Source organism: Thermothielavioides terrestris, chromosome 4, assembly GCF_000226115.1.
Source record: "Thermothielavioides terrestris NRRL 8126 chromosome 4, complete sequence".
Lineage (NCBI taxonomy): Eukaryota > Fungi > Ascomycota > Sordariomycetes > Sordariales > Chaetomiaceae > Thermothielavioides > Thermothielavioides terrestris.
Window position 1 is genome coordinate 1701789 of NC_016460.1, and position 27345 is coordinate 1729133.

At 59.3% G+C, this 27345-nt stretch overlaps 9 protein-coding genes across 9 annotated transcripts; 5 read left to right on the top strand and 4 right to left on the bottom strand.

Annotated features, from left to right (window-relative positions):
- The first annotated feature begins 289 nt into the window (after positions 1 to 289).
- Positions 290 to 2474, top strand: THITE_2118954 (uncharacterized protein). Its single transcript, XM_003655298.1, has 3 exons — positions 290 to 638; positions 697 to 1701; positions 1822 to 2474. The coding sequence occupies exons 1-3, from the start codon at positions 543 to 545 to the stop codon at positions 1939 to 1941; spliced, it is 1221 nt and encodes a 406-aa protein (XP_003655346.1). The 5' UTR covers positions 290 to 542; the 3' UTR covers positions 1942 to 2474.
- A 1-nt stretch (position 2475) lies between these two features.
- Positions 2476 to 3287, bottom strand: THITE_2118956 (uncharacterized protein). The gene has a single exon (XM_003655299.1). It carries the CDS (start codon positions 3170 to 3172, stop codon positions 2543 to 2545), a length of 630 nt encoding a protein of 209 aa, XP_003655347.1. The 5' UTR covers positions 3173 to 3287; the 3' UTR covers positions 2476 to 2542.
- A 1126-nt stretch (positions 3288 to 4413) lies between these two features.
- THITE_2118958 (uncharacterized protein) lies at positions 4414 to 6607 on the top strand. The gene is made up of 5 exons (XM_003655300.1): positions 4414 to 4678; positions 4754 to 4941; positions 4993 to 5103; positions 5164 to 5434; positions 5489 to 6607. Exons 1-5 carry the CDS (start codon positions 4639 to 4641, stop codon positions 6475 to 6477), a joined length of 1599 nt encoding a protein of 532 aa, XP_003655348.1. The 5' UTR covers positions 4414 to 4638; the 3' UTR covers positions 6478 to 6607.
- On the bottom strand, positions 6595 to 7784 carry THITE_2118961 (ribosome biogenesis protein NIP7). The gene is made up of 5 exons (XM_003655301.1): positions 7604 to 7784; positions 7430 to 7516; positions 7066 to 7273; positions 6897 to 6994; positions 6595 to 6826 (listed from the first exon to the last, which is right to left on the bottom strand). Exons 1-5 carry the CDS (start codon positions 7646 to 7648, stop codon positions 6713 to 6715), a joined length of 552 nt encoding a protein of 183 aa, XP_003655349.1. The 5' UTR covers positions 7649 to 7784; the 3' UTR covers positions 6595 to 6712.
- A 1915-nt stretch (positions 7785 to 9699) lies between these two features.
- On the top strand, positions 9700 to 12858 carry THITE_59724 (carbohydrate-binding module family 1 protein; the record flags this gene model as incomplete). The annotated part of the gene is made up of 9 exons (XM_003655302.1): positions 9700 to 9748; positions 9813 to 9997; positions 10064 to 10879; positions 10951 to 11568; positions 11628 to 11721; positions 11778 to 11826; positions 11880 to 11971; positions 12057 to 12289; positions 12420 to 12858. 9 exons carry the CDS (start codon positions 9700 to 9702, stop codon positions 12774 to 12776), a joined length of 2493 nt encoding a protein of 830 aa, XP_003655350.1. The 3' UTR covers positions 12777 to 12858.
- A 1006-nt stretch (positions 12859 to 13864) lies between these two features.
- THITE_42167 (uncharacterized protein) lies at positions 13865 to 15520 on the bottom strand (the record flags this gene model as incomplete). The annotated part of the gene is made up of 1 exon (XM_003655303.1): positions 13865 to 15520. One exon carries the CDS (start codon positions 15518 to 15520, stop codon positions 13865 to 13867), a length of 1656 nt encoding a protein of 551 aa, XP_003655351.1.
- A 2432-nt stretch (positions 15521 to 17952) lies between these two features.
- Positions 17953 to 19177, top strand: THITE_2118965 (uncharacterized protein). Its single transcript, XM_003655304.1, has 6 exons — positions 17953 to 18099; positions 18179 to 18289; positions 18364 to 18380; positions 18443 to 18588; positions 18649 to 18729; positions 18799 to 19177. The coding sequence occupies exons 1-6, from the start codon at positions 18041 to 18043 to the stop codon at positions 18928 to 18930; spliced, it is 546 nt and encodes a 181-aa protein (XP_003655352.1). The 5' UTR covers positions 17953 to 18040; the 3' UTR covers positions 18931 to 19177.
- A 1595-nt stretch (positions 19178 to 20772) lies between these two features.
- Positions 20773 to 26038, top strand: THITE_2118970 (uncharacterized protein). The gene is made up of 3 exons (XM_003655305.1): positions 20773 to 21124; positions 21337 to 25292; positions 25387 to 26038. Exons 1-3 carry the CDS (start codon positions 20986 to 20988, stop codon positions 25831 to 25833), a joined length of 4542 nt encoding a protein of 1513 aa, XP_003655353.1. The 5' UTR covers positions 20773 to 20985; the 3' UTR covers positions 25834 to 26038.
- On the bottom strand, positions 26036 to 27259 carry THITE_2118971 (uncharacterized protein). The gene is made up of 2 exons (XM_003655306.1): positions 26944 to 27259; positions 26036 to 26819 (listed from the first exon to the last, which is right to left on the bottom strand). Exons 1-2 carry the CDS (start codon positions 27081 to 27083, stop codon positions 26417 to 26419), a joined length of 543 nt encoding a protein of 180 aa, XP_003655354.1. The 5' UTR covers positions 27084 to 27259; the 3' UTR covers positions 26036 to 26416.
- Positions 27260 to 27345: the final 86 nt, after the last annotated feature.

The following is a 27345-nucleotide window of genomic DNA, read 5'->3' on the forward strand; positions in this document are numbered from 1 at the left end:
CTTTGCGATAAATGAAAAGAAAAGGCAGCTGGTAATTTTGTGACGCGGAGTCTGGTTCACAGTATCGGGTGCCCCTTAGATGCATCGCAAGTGTATTCCTCCGACCTGTCGATCGTGCACGCAGAACAAAGCAATGTGCGATTCAACCAATGTCTGCGATGCCGCCAGCTCCAAGATAACTGTTGCTCTCATTATTAAACACACCCAACCTTTTAGCGTATCGGAGACCGTTGTTCGGACAATATTCCGCCGGCAACGTCAGTTCCTGTCAGTTTATGCCCAAACCGCAGGTGCTGAGCTTGGGTGGAAGACTGGTGGGGCAGACCCGGGGCTGCGGTTGCTAGGCAACGGCAGCTTTCGCAGATCGGTAAACAACCCATCCCCATCTCGGCCCATCCTGGGACCTTGAACCTGGAACCTCCCATTGCAACTTCGAGCCAGCGCAACGGCGTCCCTATTCCTACCATCCCTCTTCCACCAAAGTAGCGTGTGCATCCCCAACTCCCTCCCCATCCTCGAACGGCTCCTCGATCAACTTCACAATGGCGACGAGGACGTTGGAATCCCACTTCGCGCGGCTGTCGGTCACCGACGAGAACGATCCCGGCGAGACTGGCCGGGTCTTCCAGAAGACAAAAGTAAACTTGCCCAGCCAAGCCCTCATCAAACATGCGCCGGTGTTAACCTTGGCTCCAGACCATCGGCTCCTCCACAAGTCAACTGGCCCACAGCTCAAGCAGACCAAACCTGTACAAGGTCGCCCTGCAAGCGCAAAATGCTAACACCGTTACCGCCACCGTCACCCTCCCTTCGCAAGCCGCTCAATGGAAGAGCTCCACAATACCAAGCAATCCAGCCTCACCTAAGAAGGAGAAGGAAAAGCCAGCATCGCACTCGCTTTCGTCGCGCAGCTCCGAGGAGCTCGCCGCCCAGGCAGAGCGCAGCTCGCCCTCGTACGTCGACCAGCCGCTCGTGCCCAAGCAGTTCCACCTCGGCATGTTCGAGATCGGGCGGCCGCTCGGCAAGGGCAAGTTCGGGCGGGTGTACCTGGCGCGGGAGCGCACCAGCAACTTCATCTGCGCGCTGAAGGTGCTCTACAAGTCCGAACTGCAGCAAGGGACGGGCGTAGAGAAGCAGGTGCGGCGCGAGATCGAGATCCAGAGCAACCTGCGGCACCCCAACATCCTCAAGCTGTACGGGCACTTCCACGACAGCAAGCGCATCTTCCTCATCCTCGAGTTCGCCGGCAAGGGCGAGCTGTACAAGCACCTGCGGCGCGAGAACCGGTTCCCCGAGTGGAAGGCGGCGCAGTACATCGCCCAGATGGCGTCCGCGCTGCACTACCTGCACCGCAAGCACGTCATCCACCGCGACATCAAGCCCGAGAACATCCTCGTCGGCATCCACGGCGAGATCAAGATCTCCGACTTTGGCTGGAGCGTGCACGCGCCCAACAACCGGCGCAAGACGCTGTGCGGCACGCTCGACTACCTGCCGCCCGAGATGATCAAGTCCGGCAGCCGCGACAACTGGTACAACGAGAAGGTCGACCTGTGGAGCCTGGGCGTGCTGACGTACGAGTTCCTCGTCGGCGAGGCCCCGTTCGAGGACACGCCCATCATGACGCAGAAGCGCATCGCCAGGGCCGACATGACCATCCCGGAGTGGGTGAGCAAGGAGGCCAAGGATCTGATCAAGAAGGTACGTGTGTGCTTTTTTGTGTGTGTGTGTGTGCCTGTGCTCTTGCATCTGCATCTGATTCCAGAACCGTTGCGCGCCCGCTCTCCGTGGATCCAGCCCCTGCTGACAGACAGACGGCAGCTTCTTGTTCTCGACCCTGAGAAGCGGCTTCCCCTGGAGGAGGTCCAGAGTCACCCGTGGATCATCAAGCACTGCGTGAAGGGCGAGCGCGCCGCGAGCAGAGAGAAGCCGCTCAAATAGCCGTCCGGGCGAAACGATTGGCGGTGAGATATTTTTTTGCTTTTGGGACGTTGTAGGATGTGAGCGAGGGGCGTTCAGGAGTCGGCGCGAGGGGTTTGCCACCAAAGGCCACACATTGAGGATTCAATTGCATATGACGGAGCCAGTCATCCGTGTTGGAATTTATGTCACATTGCCCAATCGCTCGCCCGCGGGCCGTTGCATCGGCTGTTGTCTTCCATTGCCGACGCCCATTATAGTGGTACAAGATCTGTCTATATCAGTACAGCGGAGAGGTAGCGCCACGGCAACAGAGAACACGCTCAGCGGTATACTTCGTCAAATGGCCGTGTATCTGCGAAGCACGAGTCCCACACCTCGTTTACCACCTTGGCCGCATGGACGTCGTCCCTACACGCCGGGCGCGCCATAACGGACTGGATCGCGCGCATGCGCACGCAGTTCTGGAACTGCTGCGTCAGCGTCCAGTTTCCCCGCGTTATCGCCTCTCTCGTCCACCGGCACTCTCCGCTGAGCATCGACGCGCGGATCTGTTGGGCACACAAACGGCAGTCAGCAACCAGACAGGTCCGCAACCGGAGCCATGCCCCAGAGAAGTTTATCAGCCACGCACCTCGGTACAGGCCGCATGCCTCAAGTTGCCCGTCCCCGACCAGTCCACCTTCCACCGCAGGTGGTCCCAGGCGTGCACCATCTCGTGGGCCAGGGTGTCCTCGAGGTGGCTGCGGTCGCGCATCTCGTTGGCGCAGATGAGGATGCCGTGGTCGGGGCTGAAGCCGCCGCCCTGGCGGACGACGCGGCCGTCCTCGGCGACGCGGGCGGGGCAGCGGCGGCACACCACGTTGGAGGCGTCCAGCGTGCCGTTCAGCGCGGCCACCTTGTCGCGCAGGAACCGGATCACCGGCGAGTACCGGAACAGGTAGTCGCGGTGCGCCTCGCACCGCGCGCAGTCCCGCGCCTCGTTCGCCCGGTACCGGTCCTCCCGGTAGTGCTCGATCCCCTCGCGCGTCACCTGCCCCGTCAGGATGCGGAAGTAGTTGATCCACCACTTGAGCGATGGGTCGTAGCCCGTGCGGGCAGGGTCATTTTCGAGGAAGCGCGGGAGCGGGGCGGCCGGTGGGGTTGTTGATGGTGGCGGTTGGGAGAGTTGGGTGTGGGAGGACGGTGTGCTGGACTCGGAGGCGGAGGAGGTTTGTGACCGTGATGGTGTCGCGGGTGGTAGTGTTGCCATGGCGGTGGTTGCGCCGGGAGGGGACTGTTTTTTTGGGGAGGCGATAGGCGTTGATGAGTCCCTGAGGCGGCCGGATCTATCAGATAATTAAGTGCTTCCTAGGAAGGGATCAATTGAGGAACAGTAATGTCTAAGTTTGACAAAAGCATCAGGTGGGATGTCGGATGGGATTGGTCTGGAGGCGAAGAGGTTGTCAAGGCTACGATGGTTCTCTTGATGTTCCACCGTCTCATCTGCAAGCTCCCGAGTCCGGGCCGTCCGCTGCCCCACAAAATTTCTCGGACGCCGCGCGCCCTTCCAGGCTCGTCAGGCGGTGAAGCCCAGCAGAAGGGCGCAACCATGACCCCGGATTTTCTGGCGCTCACCCGACATCGGCAGTGGACTCCAATAGCCTGGCGCTCAGCCACACTAAATCAACTATGATAAACCGTAACGTACCGTAGCATTACACGGATCTGACCTGACGGGACCGTTCTGTACCCTGTCCTGCTCTGTTTCTCGCTTGAACGTTAGTCTCCCTCTGCGCTCTCCCTTTAGCTACGTTATCTCATTACTCTTCGTTGCTGTTCATTAATCCATGCCCTTGAGTCTGACGCCTAGTTTCTCATCATAGGTACTTATCCAGCTCCAACTATCAGGTCGCTAGCACATGTAGCAGAGTCCTGAAAACTGCTGCAGAGACGGATTCAATTCAATCGGCTTTGGAGCTTGTACGTACGGAATAGATACATAGTGTACGAGCTAACCTTGGCTAACATGCAGTTTCTTTAACAGACCTCGACCTGAACCCCTGACGCATCCAGTCATCGAATTCTGTTGCGCCTCGTGGTCCCACCGATCGGATGTGAAGGGTTATTCTTAAAGAGGTCCCGCCAAGACTAATTTCGGAACCTGCCGCTTACAAGTATTTACAAATTGCCGCGAGGGAGCGGGGTCGCCACGACTTCGAGCAACATCAACAACGAAGAATTGCAAAGACTCGTAGCAGCAACTTCGTGAAACCTCAACCAAATTGAAAAAAAAAGAAAACGAAGTTAACCCGCACCCTAACCTTGACCCTCACCCTAACCATAACCCTCACCCTAACCAGCGGGGGGCTGGCGCCGCCCCCCGCACCCCCGGCGAACTAACCCGTGGCTAACCCGTGGCGATAGTGCAAACCCCTTGGCGGTCTTGGCGGGGTACTGACGCTGTAAAAACATTGCCGACAATTGGCCGAAATTAGTCTTGGCGGGACCTCTTTAAGATCCAGCATGTGAAGACCCTGTGCCTGCATTGCCAGGACTCAAAAATTACAAGGACCCCTGACCGGTGCCCAGATGGGCGCTGCTATATAATGGAAACGGGCTTGAATCTGTGTAAGAAGGAATCCCACAGAATGAATTGACGACCTTGCGTGCGCTGTGTTACTCTGACTTGCCTCGACGGCTTACTGATTGTGGATTTACATACCCGCGTTTGCAGCCATGAGGGGGCCGCGTCCGCTCGGCGTGGTGATCAAGCTGGGTGAGTAATAAGTATCCGTATTCCGGAGTATGCACCCATCACCAACAATGGGCTTGTGTTACTGACTTCCCCCAGGAACGAGCTCCATCGTGGACGAGAAGACGCATGAGCCGCTCCTGTCCATCCTCACGTCGATAGTGGAGACGGCTGTGAAGCTGAGGAAGGATGGTCACAAGGTCATCATCGTCTCGTCCGGCGCCATCGGCGTCGGGCTGCGGCGGATGGACGTGGAGAAGCGGCCGAAGCATCTGTCAAAGCTCCAGGTACGGCCTCTACCTGGGCGCGTCTGAGGATACTGCTAACGGTTCCCGCAGGCTCTTGCAGCCATTGGCCAATGCCGGCTGATGAGTCTCTGGGACAGCCTGTTCGCCCATCTCAGGCAGCCCATCGCCCAGATTCTGCTCACCAGAAGCGACATCGCCGATGTAAGCCGGGGTGTCCCGAGAACCGCTTCCGACGTGCCTTCACTCACACTGGGTCTACAGCGATCACGGTACCTCCACGCGCAGAGGACCGTCAACGAGCTGCTGGACATGGGCGTCATCCCCATTGTCAACGAGAACGACACGCTGGCCGTGGCGGAAATCAAGTTTGGCGACAACGACACGCTCTCGGCCGTCACGGCTGCCATGGTCCACGCAGACCTCCTGTTCCTCATGACCGACGTCGACTGTCTGTACGACAAGAACCCGCGGACGCATCCTGACGCCCACCCTATCGAGGTGGTCGAGGATATCGGGTCGCTCGTCGCAGACGGTATGTCCTGAAATGTCTTGCCATCCACATCAGCGTCCCTAACATTTGCCGCAGTCTCGTCCGCCGGCTCGTCCCTCGGGACAGGCGGCATGTCCACCAAGATCGTCGCCGCCCGCCTCGCCACGTCCGCCGGCGTCACCACCGTCATCACGCGGTCCTCGAACCCGGGCAACATCATCAAGATCGTCCAACACATCCAGGCCAGCCGCTCCCCGCCCTCGCTCGCCACCAAGGCCAACCAACCCCCGGAAACCACCGAGACCCAGCAGCAACCGCAACCACAACAACACGAACCGCACCTCCCCACCGACCCTACCGCAGACTACGCCTCCTCCTCCTCCGCAGCAAGCACGCTCACCCCCTCCTCCTCCTCCTCCTCCTCCCGCACCCTGACGCCGACCCCGACCCCGACCCCGACCCCGACCCCGACCCCCACGCCAGCCCCGAAGACGATCCCGCTGCACACGCGCTTCCTCCCGTCGCCGCACCCGGTGCGCGACCGCTACTTCTGGATCCTGCACGGCCTGCGCCCGCACGGCACGCTGTACATCGACCAGGGCGCGTTCCGCGCGCTGCTGGGCCGCGCCGGGCTGCTGCCCGCCGGCGTGGTCGACGTGGAGGGCGTGTTCGCGCAGCACGAGGCCGTGCGGCTGTGCGTGGTCGAGAGGAGGCGCGCTGGGGTGGAGGAGGATGCTACTACTGCTGCTACTGCTGGTGGTGCTGCTGGTGGTGTTGGTGGTGGTGGTGGTGGTGGTGGTGGTGGTAACGGGGCCAAGCTGTGGGAGGGCAGCGCACAGGAGGTGGGGCGGGCGCTGACCAACTACTCTAGCGCGGAGATCGCGCGGATCAAGGGGCGGCAGAGCACGGAGATCGAGGGGCTTCTGGGGTATATGGATAGCGAGTATGTCGCGCCGAGGGGGAGCATCAGTATCTTTGCCGGGGCCGGGGCCGGCGTGAAGGGGAGCAGGCCGGCGACGCCGGTTAGGGAGGTGGTGGACGGGCGCGGCATTGGCGGGTATGAAGTGGAAGGGGCAGTGTTGTGAGGATGAAGGGCAGATATGAATTGCATCTCGTGTGTCTTTGGCGGATAGATAAAAAAAAGTAGATCTTTTCTAGGTTGTTGGTATCTTGATTGGAATTCTTAGATGGCTAGAGATGGTAAGTTGCTTTTACTTAAATCAGTTTCCCCCCTTGCATGAGGTATCTAAGGTCCTCTCGAACGCCTGACGCCATCCGTGCTTTTGCCTAACCATATCACTACCCCTTAAACCTCCCTCGTTAACCCGCAAAGAGAGTATCTTCGTCACGGAGGTATTCGCCGCAGTCTGCTTGCCGGAAGCACACGATGCCCGTAGGATCCAGCCGCCGCGCCTCGGCCGTACTCCTCGCAGTCTATGCCGACGTTGTTGTCATCAGCAAACAACGCCTCAACCAAAACAACCAACCCAGCAAAATCACTTACCACCCCAAACCCAAGCGGGATATCCGCCATGTTGTAGATCACGCAGCCCGAATGCTCCGGGCAGTCCTCGCTCCACCGGCCAACGTGCGCCTTGACCACTGCGTATTTCAAATTCCCAACGTCAGTTTTTTCCCGAATGGGAAAGAAAAGGCAGGAACCCCAGACGCACCATTGGACCCGTAGAGAAACGGCTGCGCGCCGTTGTCCTTGACCCAGATCTTGTGGCGGGCGCCGGCGGCGATGATGGGCAGGGCGGTGATGTGCAGGCGGAACTTGCCCGACTTGGTCATCTTGCCGAGGCAGGTGCCCAGGCTGAGCAGCGCGTCGCGGCTGACGCTGGTCGCGAGGTTGGCGATGGAGAGCTTGACGTAGTAGACCTGTTTGCAGGAGAGGCAGTGTGAGCGTTGGCGGCATGTTATGTGCATGGGGGCTGCCACACTGGAGCCGGGCGGGGGACCGGGGGCCGGGGATTGGAACGGGAAGGCCGGGCCGGGCAGAGAGCAAAGGAAATGAGGGCGGGCAGGCAGGCGTACGCGGGAGTGGTTCAGTCGGAATACGTAGCGGTCACCGTCTTCGAGGGGCGCGATCAGGCTCTTGAGGTCGGACATGTAGTTGGCGAGCTGCGGCGCATGTTGTTAGCAGGTCTGTGGTCTGTTGCTCCAGTGATTCGGATAAGCGAGTTGACGTTGGACGGGAACCAGACAGACCTTGTCCAGCACCGTCTTCATTTCTTGGTCCGTTAGGGCACGCATCTTGGCTGCAGTAGTGCTGTTGTCTGCTCGAAGTCGAAGTTGTGTTCTCAGGCCTGGTGACCTCCTACAACTCCAAGAGCATTCGGTGATGCTTATCGTGGACCAGAAAAAAAGCGAGTTCCAATCGAAAACCCCACTTTGCGAGCTTGGCAGATACCGTTACCCATAGCCCCACTTTTAGCCGCTTCACCTCGGTGAACTCCCTGCGGTGTTCTGATCAGGGGTACGGCTGTTAGGGGTTAGGGTTATGTATAGGGTTTGGCTGTTCGCCTGAGCTAGGCGTGGGGTTCTTTCTGCACCTCTTTCGACCTGAAGTCGATTCTTGAGCTCCTTGCCAAGCGCCGTGCCTGCATGATCCGCAATCAAAACTTGCCAATCTCCCGATGTATCGTTGCAGACCATGCAGCGATTGGGTAGACGTTAAAGAGGTCCCGCCAAGACTAATTTCGGCCAATTGTCGGCAATGTTTTTACAACGTTTTTACACAGCCACGATCGCCAAGGCGTTTACACTATCCCCAAGGGTTAGTTCGCTAGGGGTATGGGGGGCGGCGCTAGCCCCCCGCTAGTTAGGGTTCGGGTTATAGCTAGGATACGGGTTAAGGCTAGGGTGCGGATTAACTTCGTTTTCTTTTTTTTCGATTTGGTTGAGGTTTCGCGAAGTTGTTGCTACGAGTCTTTGCGAATCTTTGTTGTCGATGTTGCTCAACGTCGTCGTGGCCCGCTTACCCCTTGGCGATTTGTAAATACTTGTAAACGGTAGGTTCCGAAATTAGTCTTGGCGGGACCTCTTTAACGACGACCAGCGATTGTCAAGCCATCTCGCACTACCCATCTCGATGCGATCTACGATTACGCGGACGGCCACAGAGGTGCAGCGCGACAGTGATCATCCCTCACTGCCCACACAACCTGACACTAGGGTAGCCTGGGATTACCGGTTCTGCAAACCCACAACCGGGTTTTCGGGTCGCGACGATACCTTCCTGTTTGGTGTTGAATGCAACCTTCGAAAATACCCGACCCTTCCACCGCGCCTCACGTCTACTGTGTACTGCAAGAGTAGTGTAGTGTACACTTTGTCTGCGGAGTCTATGTCTGCAGAGAAGCTCGCCTCGACACTCATTGATTCCTCTCGGATTTATTCGCACGCGGGGTTGTCTCTCCTGCTAGAGCTCTTTGCTACTTTCATGGTCCCACACAGTCGGAGATTACGAAGCAAAAGCCTAGCTGGCTGACGGCCACGCGCGTCTGACGGCGTGCGGGGCGGCCTCGGGGCCGCCAGGAACGGCGAGAAATCTCGGAGGCGACGTGCCGTGGAAGGTCGTTTCCGGAAAGGCGTCGGCACGGCGGGACAACAAGCTCGCCCAATCCCGGCAACCAGGGCTCGGCGGTGTCCCCAATTTAACCGCAGTGTGGTCCACAGGGGGACGGCCCTGGACGTCGCCCCTGCAATCACCGGGATCACCATCCGAGATGGCGAGGCTCAGGGCGCCTCAGCATGCTTCTGCAGCCCTTGCTCCCCATGCTCCTCCCTCCGCGCAAACCGGGTTTGGACCTCGTGGCATGGGAGTCTGGGGTCTGGCACGCATACGCACTGCGCAATATGGCAATGGCATCTGCAGCTTCCCCATGCCCTAGGCTGTCCGGTTCCCTCGGGGTCTTGCTCGCTTGCGGAACGGGCAGGCCTACGCTCGCCTTGTGTAAACATGTAGTCAGCTTGCCTATCCGCGTGTCCTTGCCTGCTCCCCGGATGGATCGCTGGAGAGTAGCATCGAGCACGCGATGGCGGACAGGGTTGCCGCCGTTTCCACCTACCGGGTTGTTCGCATGCCCGATCTGTGGCTCTGCCCCTCGCTCGCCGATGTTGCAAGCGTGCTTGTGCACCGGATAGCCGTGTGATGTGTCGTTGTCTCCGGGGAAAGGGTGGAGGGAGTGGGGGACGGGGGATGTAGAGCTTAAATAGAAAGGGGAGCCGCGTCCCCCCCTACGGCGTCTTCTCTGTGCTCCCATGCCGGCAGAGTGGGCGCGAACACGAGTCTGCAACCCAAGATGAGGTCCTCCTCTCGGTTTCTCGGCGCCCTTGCGGCGGCGGCATCGTGTAAGTGAGCCCTGCCTCTGCCCAGCAGCCCGTCCATGTCTGACATCCGGGGGGCTGTTTGTAGTCGTGCCGTCTGCCCTGGCTCAGAACAGTGTTCCGGTGACCTTCACCGACCCGAGCACGGGCATCGTGTTCAACTCGTGGGGCCTCCCCAACGGATCGGCCGAGACACAGGGAGGCTATACCTTCGGTGTGGCCCTGCCGTCGAACGCCCTCACAACCGATGCCACCGAGTTCATCGGGTACCTGGTATGTTCGACAAGCCTGCCCCTTGCGTAGCCCACGCCCGCGGCCCATGCTGATGACTGCCACCAGCAATGCGCATCCACTGACGGAAAGGGCTGGTGCGGTGTTTCCCTGGGCGGTCCCATGACCAATTCGCTGCTCATCGCCGCCTGGCCGTACGGGGACAACATCTACACGTCGTTCCGCTATGCGACCGGCTACGCCATGCCCGACGTCTACACGGGCAACGCCACGCTCACGCAGATCTCGTCCACCATCAACTCGACCAGCTTCACGCTGATCTTCCGGTGCCAGAACTGCCTGTCGTGGAACCAGGACGGCAGTTCCGGCGGCGCCTCGACGTCGTCCGGCGCCCTCATCCTCGGCTGGTGCCAGGCGTTCCCGTCGCCCGGCAACCCGACCTGCCCGGACCAGATCACCATCGAGCAGCACGACAACGGCCAGGGCATCTGGGGCGCCCAGCTCGACTCCAACGCCGCCAACCCGTCCTACACCGCCTGGGCTGCCAAGGCCACCAAGACCGTCCCCGCCCAGTGCAGCGGTCCCACGTCCACGGGTGTGGTTGGCGTTCCCGTGCCCACCGGCGCCACCTACGACTACATCGTCGTGGGCGCCGGTGCGGGCGGTATCCCCATCGCGGACAAGCTGAGCGAGGCCGGCAAGTCGGTTCTGCTCATCGAGAAGGGCTTCGCGTCGACGGGCCAGAACGGCGGCACGCTCGGGCCGGACTGGCTGGCGGGCACCGGTCTTACCCGCTTCGACGTGCCGGGCCTGTGCAACGAGATCTGGGTCGACTCCAAGGGCATTGCCTGCGATGACACCGACCAGATGGCCGGCTGCGTGCTCGGCGGCGGCACGGCCGTGAACGCCGGTCTATGGTTCCACGTGAGTTCAACAACATTGCGGCCCCTGATGACGTGGCTCTACTTCTCCCTACTTTCTGCTGACAAGACCAGCCCTACTCGCTCGACTTCGACTACCTGTTCCCTACCGGCTGGAAGTCGAGCGACGTCCAGGCCGCCATCTCCAGGGTGTTCTCGCGCATCCCGGGCACCTACACGCCTTCGATGGACGGCAAGCTTTACTACCAGCAGGGCTTCGACGTAATCTCCGGCGGCCTGAGCAAAGGCGGCTGGACCCAGGTCGTCGCCAACAGCTCGCCCGACAGCAAGAACCGCACCTTCTCCCACTCGCCCTTCATGTTCTCCGGCGGCGAGCGCGGCGGGCCCCTGGCGACCTACCTGCAGACCGCCAAGAAGCGCAGCAACTTCAACCTCTGGCTCAACACGACCGTCAAGCGCGTGGTCCGCGACGGCGGCCACATCACGGGCGTCGAGGTCGAGGCCTTCCGGTCCGGCGGCTACGAGGGCGTCGTGAACGTGACCAACATCTCGGGCCGCGTCATCCTGTCGGCCGGCACCTTCGGCACCGCCAAGATCCTGCTGCGAAGCGGTATCGGGCCGTCGGACCAGCTGCAGGTTGTGCAGAACTCGACGATCGACGGCCCCACCATGATCAACAGCACGTCGTGGATTCCCCTGCCGGTCGGCTACAACCTGGACGACCACTGCAACGTGGGTTGACCCGACGACGCTTTGCTGAGGGAGCGTGGTTGGATGCTGATCGTTTGCAGACCGACACCGTCATCACGCACCCCAACGTCGTCTTCTACGACTTCTACGCGGCCTGGGACAACCCCATCCCGTCTGATGAGCAGAGCTACCTGAGTATGTCGGCCCTGACCGAACCCCAACGGTGTTGCGGAAGCTAATCACCACATTAGACAGCCGCAGCGGCATCCTCGCCCAGGCCGCGCCCAACATCGGGCCCATGTGAGTTGCCCAGGTATCCGAGAGCTTCTTTGCGTCGAGCTAACCCATGGCAGGTTCTGGGAGGAAATCAAGGGCGCCGACGGTATCGTGCGCCAGCTGCAATGGACAGCTCGCGTCGAGGGCAGCTTCGACACGCCCAACGGCCGTACGTTACTGCGTCCACGCGCCGCCCCGCTCTGAATATTCCTCCCTGAAGGCTTAAACTAACTAACCCTCCCCCTCCCACCCAGACGCGATGACCATGTCGCAGTACCTCGGCCGCGGCGCCACCTCGCGCGGCCGCATGACCATCACGCCGTCGCTGACCACCGTTGTCTCGGACGTGCCCTACCTCAAGGACCCCAACGACAAGGAGGCCGTCATCCAGGGCATCGTCAACCTGCAGAACGCTCTCAAGAACGTCGCCAACCTGACCTGGACCTACCCCAACTCGAGCATCTCGGCGCGCGACTACGTCAACAGCGTACGTTTCTCTCTCTCTCTCTCTCTCTCTCTCTCTCTCTCTTCCTTCCTTCCCTCCCCATCCCCACCTGCAAGGAGCCCCTTTCCCACCCCCACCCCACACCAACCCTCCACTAACTCGATTACAATAGTTGTCCCTCTCCCCCAGCATCCGCCGGTCCAACCACTGGGTCGGGACGGCCAAGATCGGCTCCGACGACGGACGCACGGGCGGGTCGGCGGTGGTGGACCTCAACGCGCGCGTGTACGGGACGGACAACCTGTTCGTGGTGGACGCGTCCATCTTCCCGGGCGTGCCGACGACCAACCCGTCCGCCTACATCGTGACCGTGTCGGAGCACGCCAGCGAGAAGATCCTGGCGCTGGCGGCGCCCCAGCCCGTGCCCAAGTGGGGCCAGTGCGGCGGCCGCCAGTGGACCGGCAGCTTCATCTGCGCCGCCGGCACCAAGTGCACGTACCAGAATGACTGGTACTCGCAGTGCTTGTGAGGTGGCTGCGGTGTTGCGTGAGGTGCTGCTGCACGGTGGGGCCTCACCTTATTAGAGGAGGTGGGAGTGATGTGATGGGGTGGTGAACAGGGATGGAAGAAGGAAGAGGAAGGGAGATGGGACGGAAGGCTCCTGAGGATGGTTCTTGCGTTCGCTTCTTTGTGCATAGTTGTTTGTTTCCCTCCCGTACATATACATATCGGCATCCTTCACACACACGTACATGTTCACACCTGGGAAAGGAGCCATAGTCCGCAAAGTGTTGTGTGTATTTCAACATGTTACTACCCGACAATAGGCTGTTCCTCCATTTCAGCTCTTGCCCAAAGCCCCAGGAAGAGCGGAGACAGCACCTCAAAACGCCGAGCGAGGCTGACCATGGCACCCGCGATATATCCGGCGGTGAATCCCCCTAGGCCGAGTCCGACTTCCGGTATGTTCACGCACAAAGTCGCCATGCAAAGAAGGCTGAATGCCACTGAACCAGATCTCGGGGCCAGATCCATATACTGGCAGCGACTCAACTGAGCCAGCTGTCGTCGAAGGTGCAAACCGGCACCAAGCCAATCGAGACTGTACTCGCCCGGTCTGGAGAGGAGGAAAATGGAACCACAACAAACAAACCCGTGCTCCCTCAATCTGGAGAATCCAGTCAGAAAAAGAGGAAGCAGCGCGGCAAGCAAACCCGCACTCCCCTATCTGGAGCGTCTAGACAGGGGAAAAGAAAGCGGCACAACAAGCGAGCCTGTACTCGCCCGGTCTGGAGAGGAAAGAAAAAAAAAAAAAAAGGAACCGCAACAAAGGAGCCCGTACTCCCTCGATTTGGAGAGTTTAGACGGGGGAAAAAGCAGTAAAACTAGCAACCCCTTGCTCCCTCAATCTGGAGAGTCCAAACAGAAAAAGAGGAAGCAGCATAGCAAGCAAACCCGTGTGCCCCCAAACTGGAGAGTCTGTAGAGAAAGAAAAACAAGAACGAAAAGAAAAGATGAAAAAAAAAAAAAAAAAAAAAAAAAAAAAAAAAAAAAAAAAAAAAAAAAAAAAAAAAAAAAAAAAAAAAAAGGGCCAGACCCCAACAGCCGGCGCAGCGCCTAGTAATCAGGCTTGGTGAGCGCGTCCTCCGGATCGAAGAAGCAGGTGTGCTCAAACACAACCTCATCCAGCCAGCAGACAGGCAGGTCCTTGCGGGCCTTGGCGGAGCGGCGCGCGGCCTCGAAGCGCACAATCTCGGTGAAGTTGAAGCGCTCCTCGAGCAGCTTCTTGACCCAGCGCAGGTCCACGTCGTAGGCCTTCTGCTTGCGCTCGAGGGCCTGGTCGCCGTCGGTGCGGTGCTTGTGCCGGACGAAGTAGCTCAGGTACAAGCGGAAGTACTGGCGGGGGCGGCTCTCGCGGCCGTCGGCGCGGTAGACCGGGCTGTTGGCCGGGTCGACGAAGTCGTAGCCGGACTGGGACGAGAAGCGGTCCGACACGGTGGTCAGCAGCATGTCAAGCAGGGAAAAGCCGACCTTGCTGCGGCGGCAGTCCGGGTGGACGAAGACGTGGATCTTGGCCGTCGCGCGACCGGTGCTGTCGCCGCTGCCCGCCAGGCCGGCGCCCCAGACGGAGAGGTAGGCGAAGCCGATGACCTCGCCGCGCCGGCTGGTTTCGTACTCTTCGACCTGCGGGAAGGGAGAGAACGAGAGGTTGCCCTTGGTCAGGCCCAGGTCGCGGCCGGAACCGCGGACGGCGACGATGAAGGGCATGCCCAGCGCCTGGGCGGTGGTGATGATATTTTCGACGTCCTCCGTCGAGAGCGGGTGGGAGTCGGGCGCCTGGAGGCCGTGCTCCACCTCCCAGTTGTAGATGAGGCGCACAGCCTCCGCGTCGCCCATCTCGGCCGGGCGTAGGTGGCACGGGATCCTCGGGACGTAGTGGTTGTATTCGCTCGTCTCGACCTCGTTTTCATGCACCTTGACAATCAGATGCTCATCGAGAATCGCTTCAGCCTCCTCATGCGACTGGTTGCGGAGATGCTCGTCGAGGATCGCAGCGGCCTCCTCATGCGACTGGTTGCGGAAGTTGTCGCGCTGGATGTTGCGTGCATGGGCCGGGTTGCGATACGGGCTTGTCATTTGACGCCGGATGAGCAGGGTCGAACTCCAGTTCTGGCGCCGCCATTCCAGCTCTGGCAGATTGTCCCAATGGTTAACCATGGAATCTGGACAGACGATGGGTGGCAGGAAGGAGCCCGTGCTGGGGTCGATGTCGCATCTCCAGTACTCGGGATCGTCTTGATTAAGCGAGACAAGGACATTGTCAGGGACTTCAGCCATCCAGGCCCTGATGAAGGGAGTGAGGTACCAATTCTCCCTCAGGGCTTCATCGTTGTCCCTGCCGTGCGGGTCTGCCCAGTTGTATTTCTTCCAGGTATTGTTGCCCGTCTTGTGGATGTTGTGCTCGAGGCCGATGGCGAGTCTGATGTCGCCGCCCGATTTGTTCCCAGCGTACTTGGCCTCTGCGACTTCGAGACCAGTCTCGCTGACCTTGAATGAGGAAACCGATGAAGGGAGACTGGGAATTGACCCAGCATAGTTTTTGTTGGGGCGTGGCGCTTCGAAGGCTCTGAGGTTAGGTTCGTGCCGCTCTATCTGGCTAGGGCCGAAGCTACCGGCATGTTGATGGTATCCAGAGCCCACATTCACGTTTCCAGTGCCGCCAGCAAGGCCTTGCCGAGCAGGGCTGACTCCGTACCCCGTGCGCTGGAGCATTTTCGTTCCCATGTTTGGGTTCACCGCCGCGGACTGGCCAATTCCGGCACCGTTGTGCTGCACGAACTCGTTGCCTCGAGTCTGGGATGCGGCACCAGCACTTGGATGAGCAGACCGTGGAGAAGCTTGAACCCCAGCAAAGGGCCTGGGACCAGTCATCGCCAAGAACTTTGCGGAGGGTCCTTCTTCACCTGGCTGTGAATTTGCAGGGTGGCCTCGCCAGTCTCCTCTCTCCTCAAAGGTGCGGCCTGAGGCTTTCTGTTTCGTGTTGTACGCTGTCTGGGGAGTAGTGTGGGTTGGATACGATGAGGGATCAATGATGCCCTTCGCAATACGCTGGGCCTCCCAGTAGGTCATCGAGAGGGGCGCCGGTTGGTTTGCGGTCCGCGTCCACTGGGAGGAGTCCATCTGGTCGCGGCTCCTGGAGGTCATCGAGGGGGGCGCCGGTTGGTTTGTGGTCCACGTCCACTGGGAGGAGTCCATCTGGTCGCGGCTCCTGGAGTCCATCTGGTCGCGACTCCTGTCTTTGCCCTTGGAACTGGGGCGCGGCATCGGCTTCCTGGCGGGCGCCTCTTGAGGCCCGGTGCCGCCGTTGGTAGGAGGCTCGGTGCTGTCGTTGGTGGGAGGTTTTTTGCCGCCGTTGGTAGGATGCTTTTTGCCGCCGTTGGTAGGAGGCTTCTTGCCGCCCTTGGTGGGAGGCTTGGTGCCGCCCTTGGTAGAGTGCTTCATGACTGTGCTCGGGGAGCCTGTCGGCTGATACAGCGGCCGGGGAAAGTTGAGCGCAGTTTTAGCAGGGGGTGAGTCGTCGTTTGCTGCACCGCGGAAGCAGATAGCAGCGAGGATCTTGCTCTTCAGATTGGGAGAATCGCGATGCTGGGCTCTTTTGACCAAGCTGATTCCAGCGCTCGACAAGTTGTTATTTCCGCCGCGGTGACGGGTCATGTCATTCAAGCCAAGATCTGAACACAAGTTAACTCGTCTGTCGGCGACAGAGCACATCCACTGGTTTTATCCGAGCGTACCTTTAGCTGGCTCGATCAGCTCGGACAGATGGGACAAAAGAGCAGGAAATTGTTCTCGGTCTGGGATCTCGTCAGTCAGTCAGTGTCCGACTCTAGCACACTTCGCGATATCCAATGCTGGCCGACTGGTAGTGACCATCGCTCCACAGCAACCTGAGCATGCATAGCAAGAGGATAACGGACAGAGAAGGCAGCGAATCAAACATCGAACCAGAGTGAGAAAACATTAAACATACCTGACTGAAAGACTGCCACAGCGCGAGAGCTTTCCAGCCTCCTTACAAGGCCAGAGACACGTGCCCGTAGACTCAGTCTTTGAGCGCGATCAACAACCTTTCCGTGCCACCCTTCTTTGCGGTGGCCGACAGATGATGAGAGATTGGGGAGGGAAGAAACTGCCCAGGAGAAAGACGCGGAAGGGCGAGAGTGGTAAGAGAAAGAGAGAGAACAGTCAGGCACTGGGCCGAGTCGCCCTTGTTGGAAACCAGGCAAGTGATCGATTGTCCGGCCTGGATCAACGGAGACTAAGGTAAGTCAGGTCGGTGGGAAAAGAGAAGATCGGTGGGAAGAGAGAGGTCGGTAGGAAAAGAGAAAGCTGGTGGGAAGAGAGCGATGGTGGAAGAAGAGGAAACGCCCGGGGGTTTATCGGGGGAAGCCGGGGAGTAGAACACGGGTGCCTTGGAGAGGAGAAGAGTTTTCAAGTCGCGCTAAACCGCGTCACGAAAACTTTGCTCGGTGTTTGAATATTTGAATATTCACGCGCCTGGGAAGGAGCGATAGCGATACCGATATTGGGTAGAACTGCAGCATGCAGCACCTGAGTATAGAGGCCATATCGGGGCACGGGCCATGCGGTGCAGCCAGCAAGTCAGTGACAAGCTTGCACACATGCAACTCAGCGCTCCTTCTACTGTTATGTGGTTCTTGAATTGGGAGTTTGGTGGTGATGCCCCTTGATGCCTCCTGATGTCCCGTGATACCCCTGAATGGTGTAGACCCAGTCGTCGTTTGGTGTGAGAAGCGACAAGAAAAGCACCACTGCACGTTTTTCCATCAATATATTGTCGTGATCTTGTATACATATGATATATGCGTCACCAGAGAGTGCGTCCTTTTCGTACAAAGTTCACTGCTGTGTTCATCAGTGAGCTTGTTAATGCATGGGTTGAAGGAAGGATAGGGAGCCCGCATTAATGGCTATGAATCAAAAGTATCCCCGTCAGTTAAAATATACAATGAATATAAATACGGAGTACCAAGCTTGTCCAACTCTGACGACATGTGATGGTTGGTATACTGAGCCAGAGCCGGCTTGCTGTGGAACTGATGGTCATCCTGCTGCTATGTCACGTGATGGGCCAACCCTCAGCTTCAACGGAATTGGGTGGTGCTGAATGAATGAACCAGGCACACAATTCTGGACGGATACAGATACCGTGATGCCAATACACATTTGTTGCCGTTGCGCCAGTTGCACATCTTTGGCACCCCACCCACGATGCTGTCCATCTTGCGCAAGGCCAGACTCAAGGACAAGGAGCTCCGCATTCTGATGCTGTACTCTAGTACCCTTAGTACCCCCAGGCCAGCCAATCGTTTGTCTGGCTGGACTCGTTTGATTCTGACTGGCATGCAGCGGGCTCGACAACGCGGGCAAAACCACCATCGTCAAGAAGATCATGGGCGAAGACGTCAACACGGTCAGCCCCACTCTCGGCTTCAACATCAGGACGATAGACTACGATGGGTATGCCGTCCAGCTACCCGACCCCCAGAACAAGCCTTCTGCTCTCGTGCTCGTTTCTGACTCCCTTGATCCAGATACAAGCTCAACATTTGTAACTCCCAAAGATGACTTTGTGTGCCGTCGTGCACGTCCAAGATCTGATCAGACACACAGGGGACGTCGGCGGCCAAAAGACGTTGCGCTCCTACTGGCGAAACTACTTCGAGAAGACCGACGCGCTGATATGGGTAGTCGACGCCACAGACAGGCTGCGCCTCAACGACTGCAGGGAGGAGCTGCACGGCCTTCTTCAGGAGGAGGTGAGCGAGCCGCTCTGTGACAACCCCCTGATATGGGCAGCTAGTTGACCAGCCCCGAAGCGACTCTCAGGGGCAAGCCTGCTAGTGTTTGCCAACAAGACGGACGTCAAGGGATGCATGACTGGCGAGGAGTTATCAAAGGTCGGTCTCGGCTATGCCTTTTAGACTAGACATCGTGTGGGTCAGCGCTGATGTTTGCTCTTCCGTCAGGCACTTCGCCTCGATGAGATCCGCACCCATAGGTGGATCATTCTCCGGTGCAGCGCCATCACTGGCGAGAACTTGAGGGAAGGCCTGGCTTGGGTTGTCGACGATGCCAAAGCCCGTCTATTTCTGTATTGATCTGGTTATCAGGGACCTCATCAAAGGCGTTTACTTCCTGTCCTCTTTTTAGAATGGACCCAGAAACAACCGATTGCCACCTAACACGCTTATCAACTAAGAATGTACATATTTACAGTGATATTTAAGGTGATATAGATCGTTGGCTCACTCGCGTGGTGAGTGTTTGGCTGCAGATAGATGAACAGACAAAAAAAGAAAGAAGAAGAGAAAGGAAAAGACACATCCGACAATCTCCAGAAATAACGAGTGCGAATATGGGCAGTCGGTGCTTGTAGAGTGCAAAACTAGCCGTGCCCGTTCCACCACCCCAGTCGTCCCAAGCCCAGGAAGACGAAAAAGAGGACTCTCGCACTAACTCGAAAGCGACAGAAGCTGGCTACCCAAAGTGCGATGTGCGGTGCGGTATTGAATCTGATATCTTCAAGCTGTACTTTCAAGCGCCCGCACCAGTCTGGTCATCGCCGGAGCTCTGAACTATCTACTCTGCCAACACTGCCACATCCTTTATGTACAGGCTCTGCAATCAATGGGACGCCACTAACTTCACGCTTCTCGACTGCCAATTTCATATAGGGTCTGACGCTGGCGCTACGGCTCCTGACGTAGGACTAGCGAGCTTAGTCTCTTCTTTGGCCTGAAGAAGGCTGATACGCTCCGCGCTGCCAAGCTCTACCGCCTATGTAGCAGCGCTGCGCCAGTGTTACCTCACGTCGATATGTGGCACGTTAAGACGATGCATGAGGTCCTCTTCCCATTCCCACCGGTGCAGGTACAGGCATCGGAGGCGTTGACGACGGCGCAGCTAAACTAGCCTGTTCGTGCGATCCGCTACAAGAAGCTCAGGCAAATCACTTGCCAGGACGGCAGACGAGATCCATTCATTGTCGCGATACTGCTTCGCACGGCCCAACGACAGGCCTCGTCCCCGGTACCCGCACGGGAGGATAGAGAACGAGCTGACTCTTTCCATTACCAACACGATATATCACTCTCATCAGCTTCCTGGCGAGTTGCCCAGCCCGAATCAGCAACGTAAGTTAAACCCAGCCCGCTCACCCAGCTCACCCCCCAGCTCCCGGACGTGTCAAGTCCTCGGTACAGGGATTTCGGACGAGAGGGAGGGGAATCTATCTGTATACGACTGATCTGAGTACGTCCCTGGCGAAACTCGACAGGCCATCGGTCTACTAGCCTGAGCCACCGCTCGTGGTGCACATCCAGCGTATCCGTTGAGGCCAGGTGAAGAATGCATGCGGACATTGAAAAAGGGTCTAGGGGCCGAGCAGTTCAGGTGATAAGCTTACAAGCGTCATATTCCGCGGCGAGCAGGCGCTGGGTGCAAAGGGACCACCATAGCCTATGCTTGGGATCCATCGTTACCGGGGCAATCAAAGGTAAAAACAAATGGACAAAGGAACTCTCGGAGTGCTGGGTCCAAGGGAAACAAGCAAAACTAAAGAGAAACCTGTGTGCTCAGCACTGGGAAAAGGAAAACGAGAACACTTACGCACGCAATCTTGAACAGGCTCCGAGTTGCGGATAATTAGTGTAGGTACACATCAACAGTGACACAGGGTCTGGTTCGGGCTATATCCTGAAACAACGGCATTCAACGTTAACGTCAGCGATTATGACGAGGTGGCATCCCTCCCAGAAATGCCGGCCCTTGAGGTGACCTTGGTCATAGCGCCGGGAGAGCTGCGCAGGGCTTGCGCTCCGAGACAGGGTTCAGGCTGACCTATCAGCAGGCGCCTTGGGTTAACTTTCCGCTCCGCTGAGGCCCTGTCTTGTGTCTCCACGGTGCCCGGGCCCCTTGCAGCCCGATCGGCTGGGCACGTCAAGCCGACTGCCCAGTGCCCTGCCCCTCCAGAACTCAGGTCTTGCCTGTTTGAGTCCGAGTCAAGGATTCGGCTTTTGAGCTGTTGACAACAGCCGGCCCCTGCTGCCCTGCGATTCAACCCCCCAACAAGCCGCGCGCCGCGTGCCGTACCCCAATTCACGCTGCATCCTGCCGTCGTGTGTCATGCCGGAGACGTCGTCTCGGAAACAGCCATGTCAGACGAGGTTTCCGACTTTTTGCGCTCGGTCGAGTTGCTGAAGGAAAGGCGCGACGAAGAAGACCAGGCCCGGTCGCGAGAGCTGGAGGAGAAGATATTGCAGGAGAAGAGGGAGCGCCAGGCCCGGCGCGAAGGTATGGATGCCAACCCGCTGCCACCTGCTTTGCTTCTTCCCTCCGATCGATGCACAGATGCGGACCACATCACGAACAGGGCTTTTGGGAGTTTTAGCACTCTGGGCAACTGACTAGTCTGGGTGGACCGAGACACACCTGTGCATACGAAGTTTAGTTATGCGTGCATGTTGCGGGGGACCGAAGTGCTAACTGCCCGTCCAACATTACAGAGCGCGCAAGATCGATTTCGCCGCAAAAATCGTCGCCGGCAAACACCCCACCGCCCACTGCACATCGCATCGGCATCCTACCCTCGGCTGCCGACGGCACAAGTTTGGAGTCGCCTGGCCTTGACAGCTCTGGGAGCCCTCGGCAACGCGCCGCCGACCTACCCTCGGAAACCGTGGACGTCGCAGCCGATTTCTCGACTTCCCCCACCAAAGAGAACGACTCGCCGTTCGACTCGGATATCAAGCGGACCAGCATGACGTCGACTTCGCCTTCCATCGGCATGCCATCCGCGCGATCGCCGCTCTCGTGGCAGAGGCGACCGACGTCACAGTCCTCGGACCGGCCCAAGAGCCGGCCCTTGTCTATGATCGCTGCGGAGAACGCGGCACGCAGCTCTCCCATCGTCGCTGAATCGACGCCGGCGACCGAGGAAACCCTGTCGCGCGACCAGATTGCTCAGGCCCTAGCGAAGAAGGATCCCTCGTGGTTCCGTCAGACTGCCGATCCAGGCCGGGGCTCGGGAGCGTTCAGGAAGAACCAGGTCGAGGATCAAGACACAGTGGACCTGCCACCTATGCGGACTCAGCTTCCTGGGCTGTCTCGCGAATTGACAGCAGAAGCACAGAAAGACGAGAATGCTGCGCGGCCAGTAACCCCAACCGCCCAGTCGGGCAAAACAGGGTCGCCACTCCCTGTAACCGGCGCGCAACGTCTAGATCCCCCAGTCGGCAATGGCGCAGAAGAAACGGACACGGCTTCCATCAACCGACAGTCCCTCGCTTCGTCCGCGGGCCGGACGTCGCCGACGAGGCCAGTCTCGCCTACCAAAGGACTGGGTGGCTTCGTGCAGAGCGCAATGATGAAGCGTTCGGATAGCGTCAAGCGGTGGAGTGTCAATTCCCCGGTCGGTCTACAGCGAGCCGATTCCATTAGGCCCGGCGGCGTTACTAGCGCGGACGGCGCGCCGCGCCCTTCCACGCCTAAGGCCAGCGTGCGGCCCAAGAGCATGCTCAGGGAGGCCTCAGAGTCGCCCGCGCCGCTGCCGGCTTCAAATGAGGAGAAGGAAGTTAAGGCTGAGAACCAGAACGGCGTTGCTGGATCGGCCACGCCAACAGAGCCACAGACGAAAGGGGAGGAAAACATAACACCGCCGACGAGCCCTTCTAAAACGATGGACCCCCGTCGATGGAGCCCGACAAAGAGCTCTAGCTGGCTTGAGACCGCTCTGAACAAGCCAGAATCACCCAAGGCGAAGCCGACACCGCCTGCTCCCGCCCAGCCCGCGTGGTTGGTCGAGCTGAACAAGGCAAAGGCCCAGAGGGCAACCGCTGATCTTGCGCGGAGTGCGCCTCAGCCCAAGAAGCCCGAGGTGAAAACTGGCGGGCTTATGAGGTCTACCCCCATGGGCGCAAGTCTTAAGCCGAGCGCTCTGGCCAGCTTTCCACCAGTGCCCCCGGTGTCAGGGTCAACATCAGCCGAGAAGCCGGCCATCGCCGAATTGCGCGGCAGCCTTCGGAAAACTTCCCCAACAGCAGACGGGTCTGCTGAGAGCAAAGCGGACACCAACGTTGCCGCAGGGGATAAGCCGGAGGCGCCTCCGAAGAAAGACTTCGGCGGAAACTTGAAGCCCCGTGTCCCGTCACCTGAAGCCAAGTCATCGGGTTCTGCCGACGAGCTGAAGACCGTGCTTGGGAGTCTGCGGAGGACCAAGACGCAGAACTACGTGGCCCCTGATGAGTTCAAGGATAACATCCTGCGAGGCAAGGCGGCACTTAACATAACAGGTGGACCCAAGAAGACTGAGCGGAAAGACGAGTTCAAGGAGGCTATATTGAAGAAAAAGGAAGACTTCAAAAAGGCGCAGCAGGAAGGGCGGGGTGTCACAAGAGAACCTAGTTCCGCGAGCGAGAAACCTGTGCCCGAGGGCATCGCAAAGAAGCTGGAGTTGCAGCGGACGGGAACGTTGTCAAAGCAAACATCGACCACTCCCGATTCTCCCTTAGAAAGTCCCGCTCTCCAAAAGCGAGCAGAAGCTCCCAGCCGGATCCAAAACAGAGCCGGAGGACTGGCAGAACGCTTCAACCCCGCGTTGGCTAGCCTCATAGCAAGGGGCCCTCCGCCAGCTACTGGCTCGGCCAAGAATTCAGGAGCGTCGAGCGCTTCTGGAGCCCCTCCGGAGACTGGCGAGCCTGCCCCTGGACCTCAGCTGACTCATTTGACAAAGAACCGGGCCCGTGGTCCTAAGAGGAAGGCTCCGACTTCTGTCGCTGCGCCAGCTGAGGGGGCCAAGGGTTCGGTGGCGGAAGCAGTGTCTCGGCCAGAGAAGCAGCCTGTCCCCACGCCTATACCGGAGCAACTCGTCAGCCTTCCAAAGCCAGAGCAGCCGGCGATCTCTTCTAAACCGGAGAAGCCTGCTGTCTCTCCCAAACCAGAGAAGTTTGCACCACCTGGCCCCGAGGTGGACACACCGGCGGAATCCAAGAAGCCTTTGGTACACGACAAGCCAAAACCTTTGGGCGACGTTATCGCTCTGATCGATTCATCGAAGCGTATGTCCAAGGAGGAATCCGTTTCAGTCGGCCAGCCCATTACCCTGATCGGATCTACTCCGGTGAAGACTCGGCCGCGCTCCCCGACCAAAGTCCACGAACAGGTGGCGGCCCTGGCAGCCCTGAGCCAGCAGTCACCAAAACCTGCTGAGCCCAGTGGCGAGGCCTCGCAGCCTTCCTCGCCCAAGAAGCTCGACATCAAGAGGATGTCGAAATTCCTGGACGACCAGAACCCGGCCAGTCCGAAGCCTGAACCAGTCAAATCGAGGCCTTCTTCGCCGGTCAAGGACCGCTTCCCTGCTCTCGCCGCCAAACCGGCCGAGAAGCTGCCGGAGAATGACCAGGTCGAACCGAAGCCTGCGCTCCCAATCAGGAGCGGGGCGACGCCGCCTGCTGGAACAGGCTCGAGCTTGACACAGCCAGCAGCGGCGCCTAAGCCGGCTGTGACTGTTGAGAAACCGGTAGAAGCCGCGGAAGCACCGCAAGCCCCTCAAGAATCTAGGCGACTTCCGGCACCTCCCCCTGTGGCAACACTTCCTGTGGCGTCTCCCCGCATACCGTCTCCGGTGCGGTCGCCGAGCAAGCAATCTTCGGATGTGTCGGCTCTGATCACCGAATTCTTCGGGCCGGATCGTCCCAGGCGGAAATACACGGCCGACGCCGCCGAGATACTGATGAGGCGGCCGGCTTCGACCGCCAAGATCCAGACCCAGCGGGCCCAGCTCGTCCAGCTGACCGCCGAGGGCAAGAAGATCCCCGTGCCCTCGCACTACGAGCGAGTGCTGTTTGAGCGTGAGATGTACGTTTGCCCGCACACCTACATCGACAGCGCCGGAAAGAAGGTGAACGAGGTCTACTTTTGGGCCGGCGACGAGGTGCCCGAGTCGGTGGTCCAGGATGGCCATCTCTTCGCTGCCAGGGAAGCCCGAGCATTCGGCGGCAGGCTGGTCAAGCTCTCGCAGGGCAAGGAGACGTCCGAGTTCCTGCAGGCGCTTGGCGGCGTCGTGATTGTCCGCCGCGGATCGAGCAACAAGTATGACTCGCTCGCGCCCAACATGCTCTGCGGCCGGCGCTACCTGGGGCAGGTCGTCTTCGACGAGGTCGACTTCTCCCCGCTGAGCCTGTGCTCCGGGTTCCCGTATCTCATCACGCAGCAGGGCAAATGCTACCTGTGGAAGGGCAAGGGCAGTGACGTCGAGGAGCTGGGATGCGCCCGGCTCGTCGGCATGGACCTGGCCCTGATGGGGGAGCTGATCGAGATTGAGGAGGGCAGCGAGCCCGACAGCTTCTGGGCCGTCCTTGGCGGCGGCACGCGCCCGAGCTCGGCCGACCACTGGCGGCTGAAGCCGAGCTATGACAAATACTGCAGCAGGCTGTTCTGCGTCCACGCAGCCGACAAGCAGCAGGTATGCGTTCTCCAAATCCCCTTCCCCCCCTTCAATATCACCACAGGTTGCACAGCGGTTACACTAACCACGCGCCGGTCGCGAACTATGCCAGATAACCGAGCTCTCGCCCTTCCGGCAGACCGACCTGCTGCCGTCGCACATCTACGTGCTCGACGCCTTCTTCGAGTTGTACATCATCGTCGGCGCCCGCTCGCAGGACCAGTACGCCGCCTTCGCCAACGCGCTCGACTTCGCGCAGGAGTACGCCATCCTGGCTGCCGGCATGGAGGACCGCCCGTTCGTGCCCATCTCGACCGTCGTGCTGGAGGGCGCCCCGCGCGACCTCAAGAGCGTGTTTCGCAAGTGGACCGACGCCGCCTGCCCCACCGTCCTGCGCGTCTCGCCGCCGCCGACGCAGGGGCCCGGGAGCGGCCAGGCCGGGTCCGGGCTGCAGCAGCCGCAGCAGCAGCAGCAGCAGCAGCAGCAGAGCCCGTTGAAGAGAGCGCGGAGTCTGAGGATTGTGCCGTTGACGCAGGCGCTGCAGGCGCTGGCTGAGTAGCGGTCTATTACAAGATGGTTTTGGTGTGTCATGCATGTACCTTGTGTGGTATCTTTTCTTTTGTTGGCTTTGGCGCGATGGCATCAGCTAGGGGCGCTTTGTATGTTGCTCTTATATGGGGGCGCTGCATACCAGCGTGGAGCCGGTCTATTTTCTTTCCCGGCGTGGGAGGCTTCCTTGCTAGACGGCGGTCGTCGGCGATTGGCGGCGAGGGTCGGGTTTGCAGCATGATGTGGAGGCGTTGGCAGTCAAAATTATATGTCATTCTTGACTTCCATCTGCGACAATGCGGTGTTGTCCAGCTCATGTCGGCATTGACGGATGTCTGTTTCTTTGTGTTCTCCCTCATGGCATCTGAAGAAAACAAGAATCAAGTGGCCATATCGATCTACCACAGGGGTGAAATGGGATGCTGCCCCTCTCAAAACGCCAGAACGCCCAGCCATGCCCGACCATGCTGTTCCCAGTCTTTCCCGACCCGACCCAAGCCATGAAGTATAGACCCGTTGACGCCAGTGACCTAAACCGATCCCGCAGAAGCACAATGTGTCTCGCCGCATTCCTCCGCCCGTTGCCATCATTGCTATTGTTGTTGTTGTTGCTGCTTAACCACCTCCACACCGCCACCTCCACCTCCACCTCCTCCTGCAGCGGCCCCTTCTTGCTCCCCACCACCGTCATTACTACTCCCACCACCACCACCAGTCCCCTCCAGCACCCTCCTGACGTCGGCATCGACCTCGGGCATCTGCAGCGCGATCTCGGCGGCCAGCACGTCACGGAAGGCGCGGAAGGCGTGCATCTTGCCGCGCGCGAGCTGGTTCATGCGGCGCACCAGCTCGACGAACTCGCGCGTGTAGATGTCCGGGTTCCGCCCGTTCTCGACGTACTGCACCAGCGGCTCCGGCACCGCCTTGTCGGCGCGCGCGGGGCCCAGGAGCGTCGCCGCCCGGTGCGTTTGTGCGAGGGAGGAAGAGAGCGCGATTCTACATCACACATATGGATTATGAGAAAGTGGCGCGGGTTGACACGGGGGGAGGGGGTAGTTGCAAGCGGGAAAACGTGGGGTGAGAGGGGCCCCAGAAGGAGAAGGATGGGGGAGCAGCATACATGTCCTGGGCCAGCGCTTCGCGCGAGGGCCGGCTGGTCGAGTCGTAGTTGGCGACCTGCGCCAGGATCTGGAAGAGATCTTGGATGACGTTCTTGATGTCCTCCTGGGTGCTTTGCAGGTCGGGGTTGATCGGCGCCATGGCTGCGGTTGGTGCGCAGTCGGTGCGCTACCGTCTGCGAGGCGAGTGGAAGATGGAGGATGATCGATGGTTGTGTTGTATTCCAGGTTCCATGGTTGAGCGAAGCAACCTACCTTAGTGCGGCGAGGCTGCGGGTGGTGGGGAGCAGACCTCAAACACAGCGTCATGTGATTGGCTTGTTTTGCTACTTAGCTGATGTGGGGCTGCCAGGTAAGTCCATGACTTGGCAGCCTTGTAAGTTGCTCACCCACTGAAACTGAGC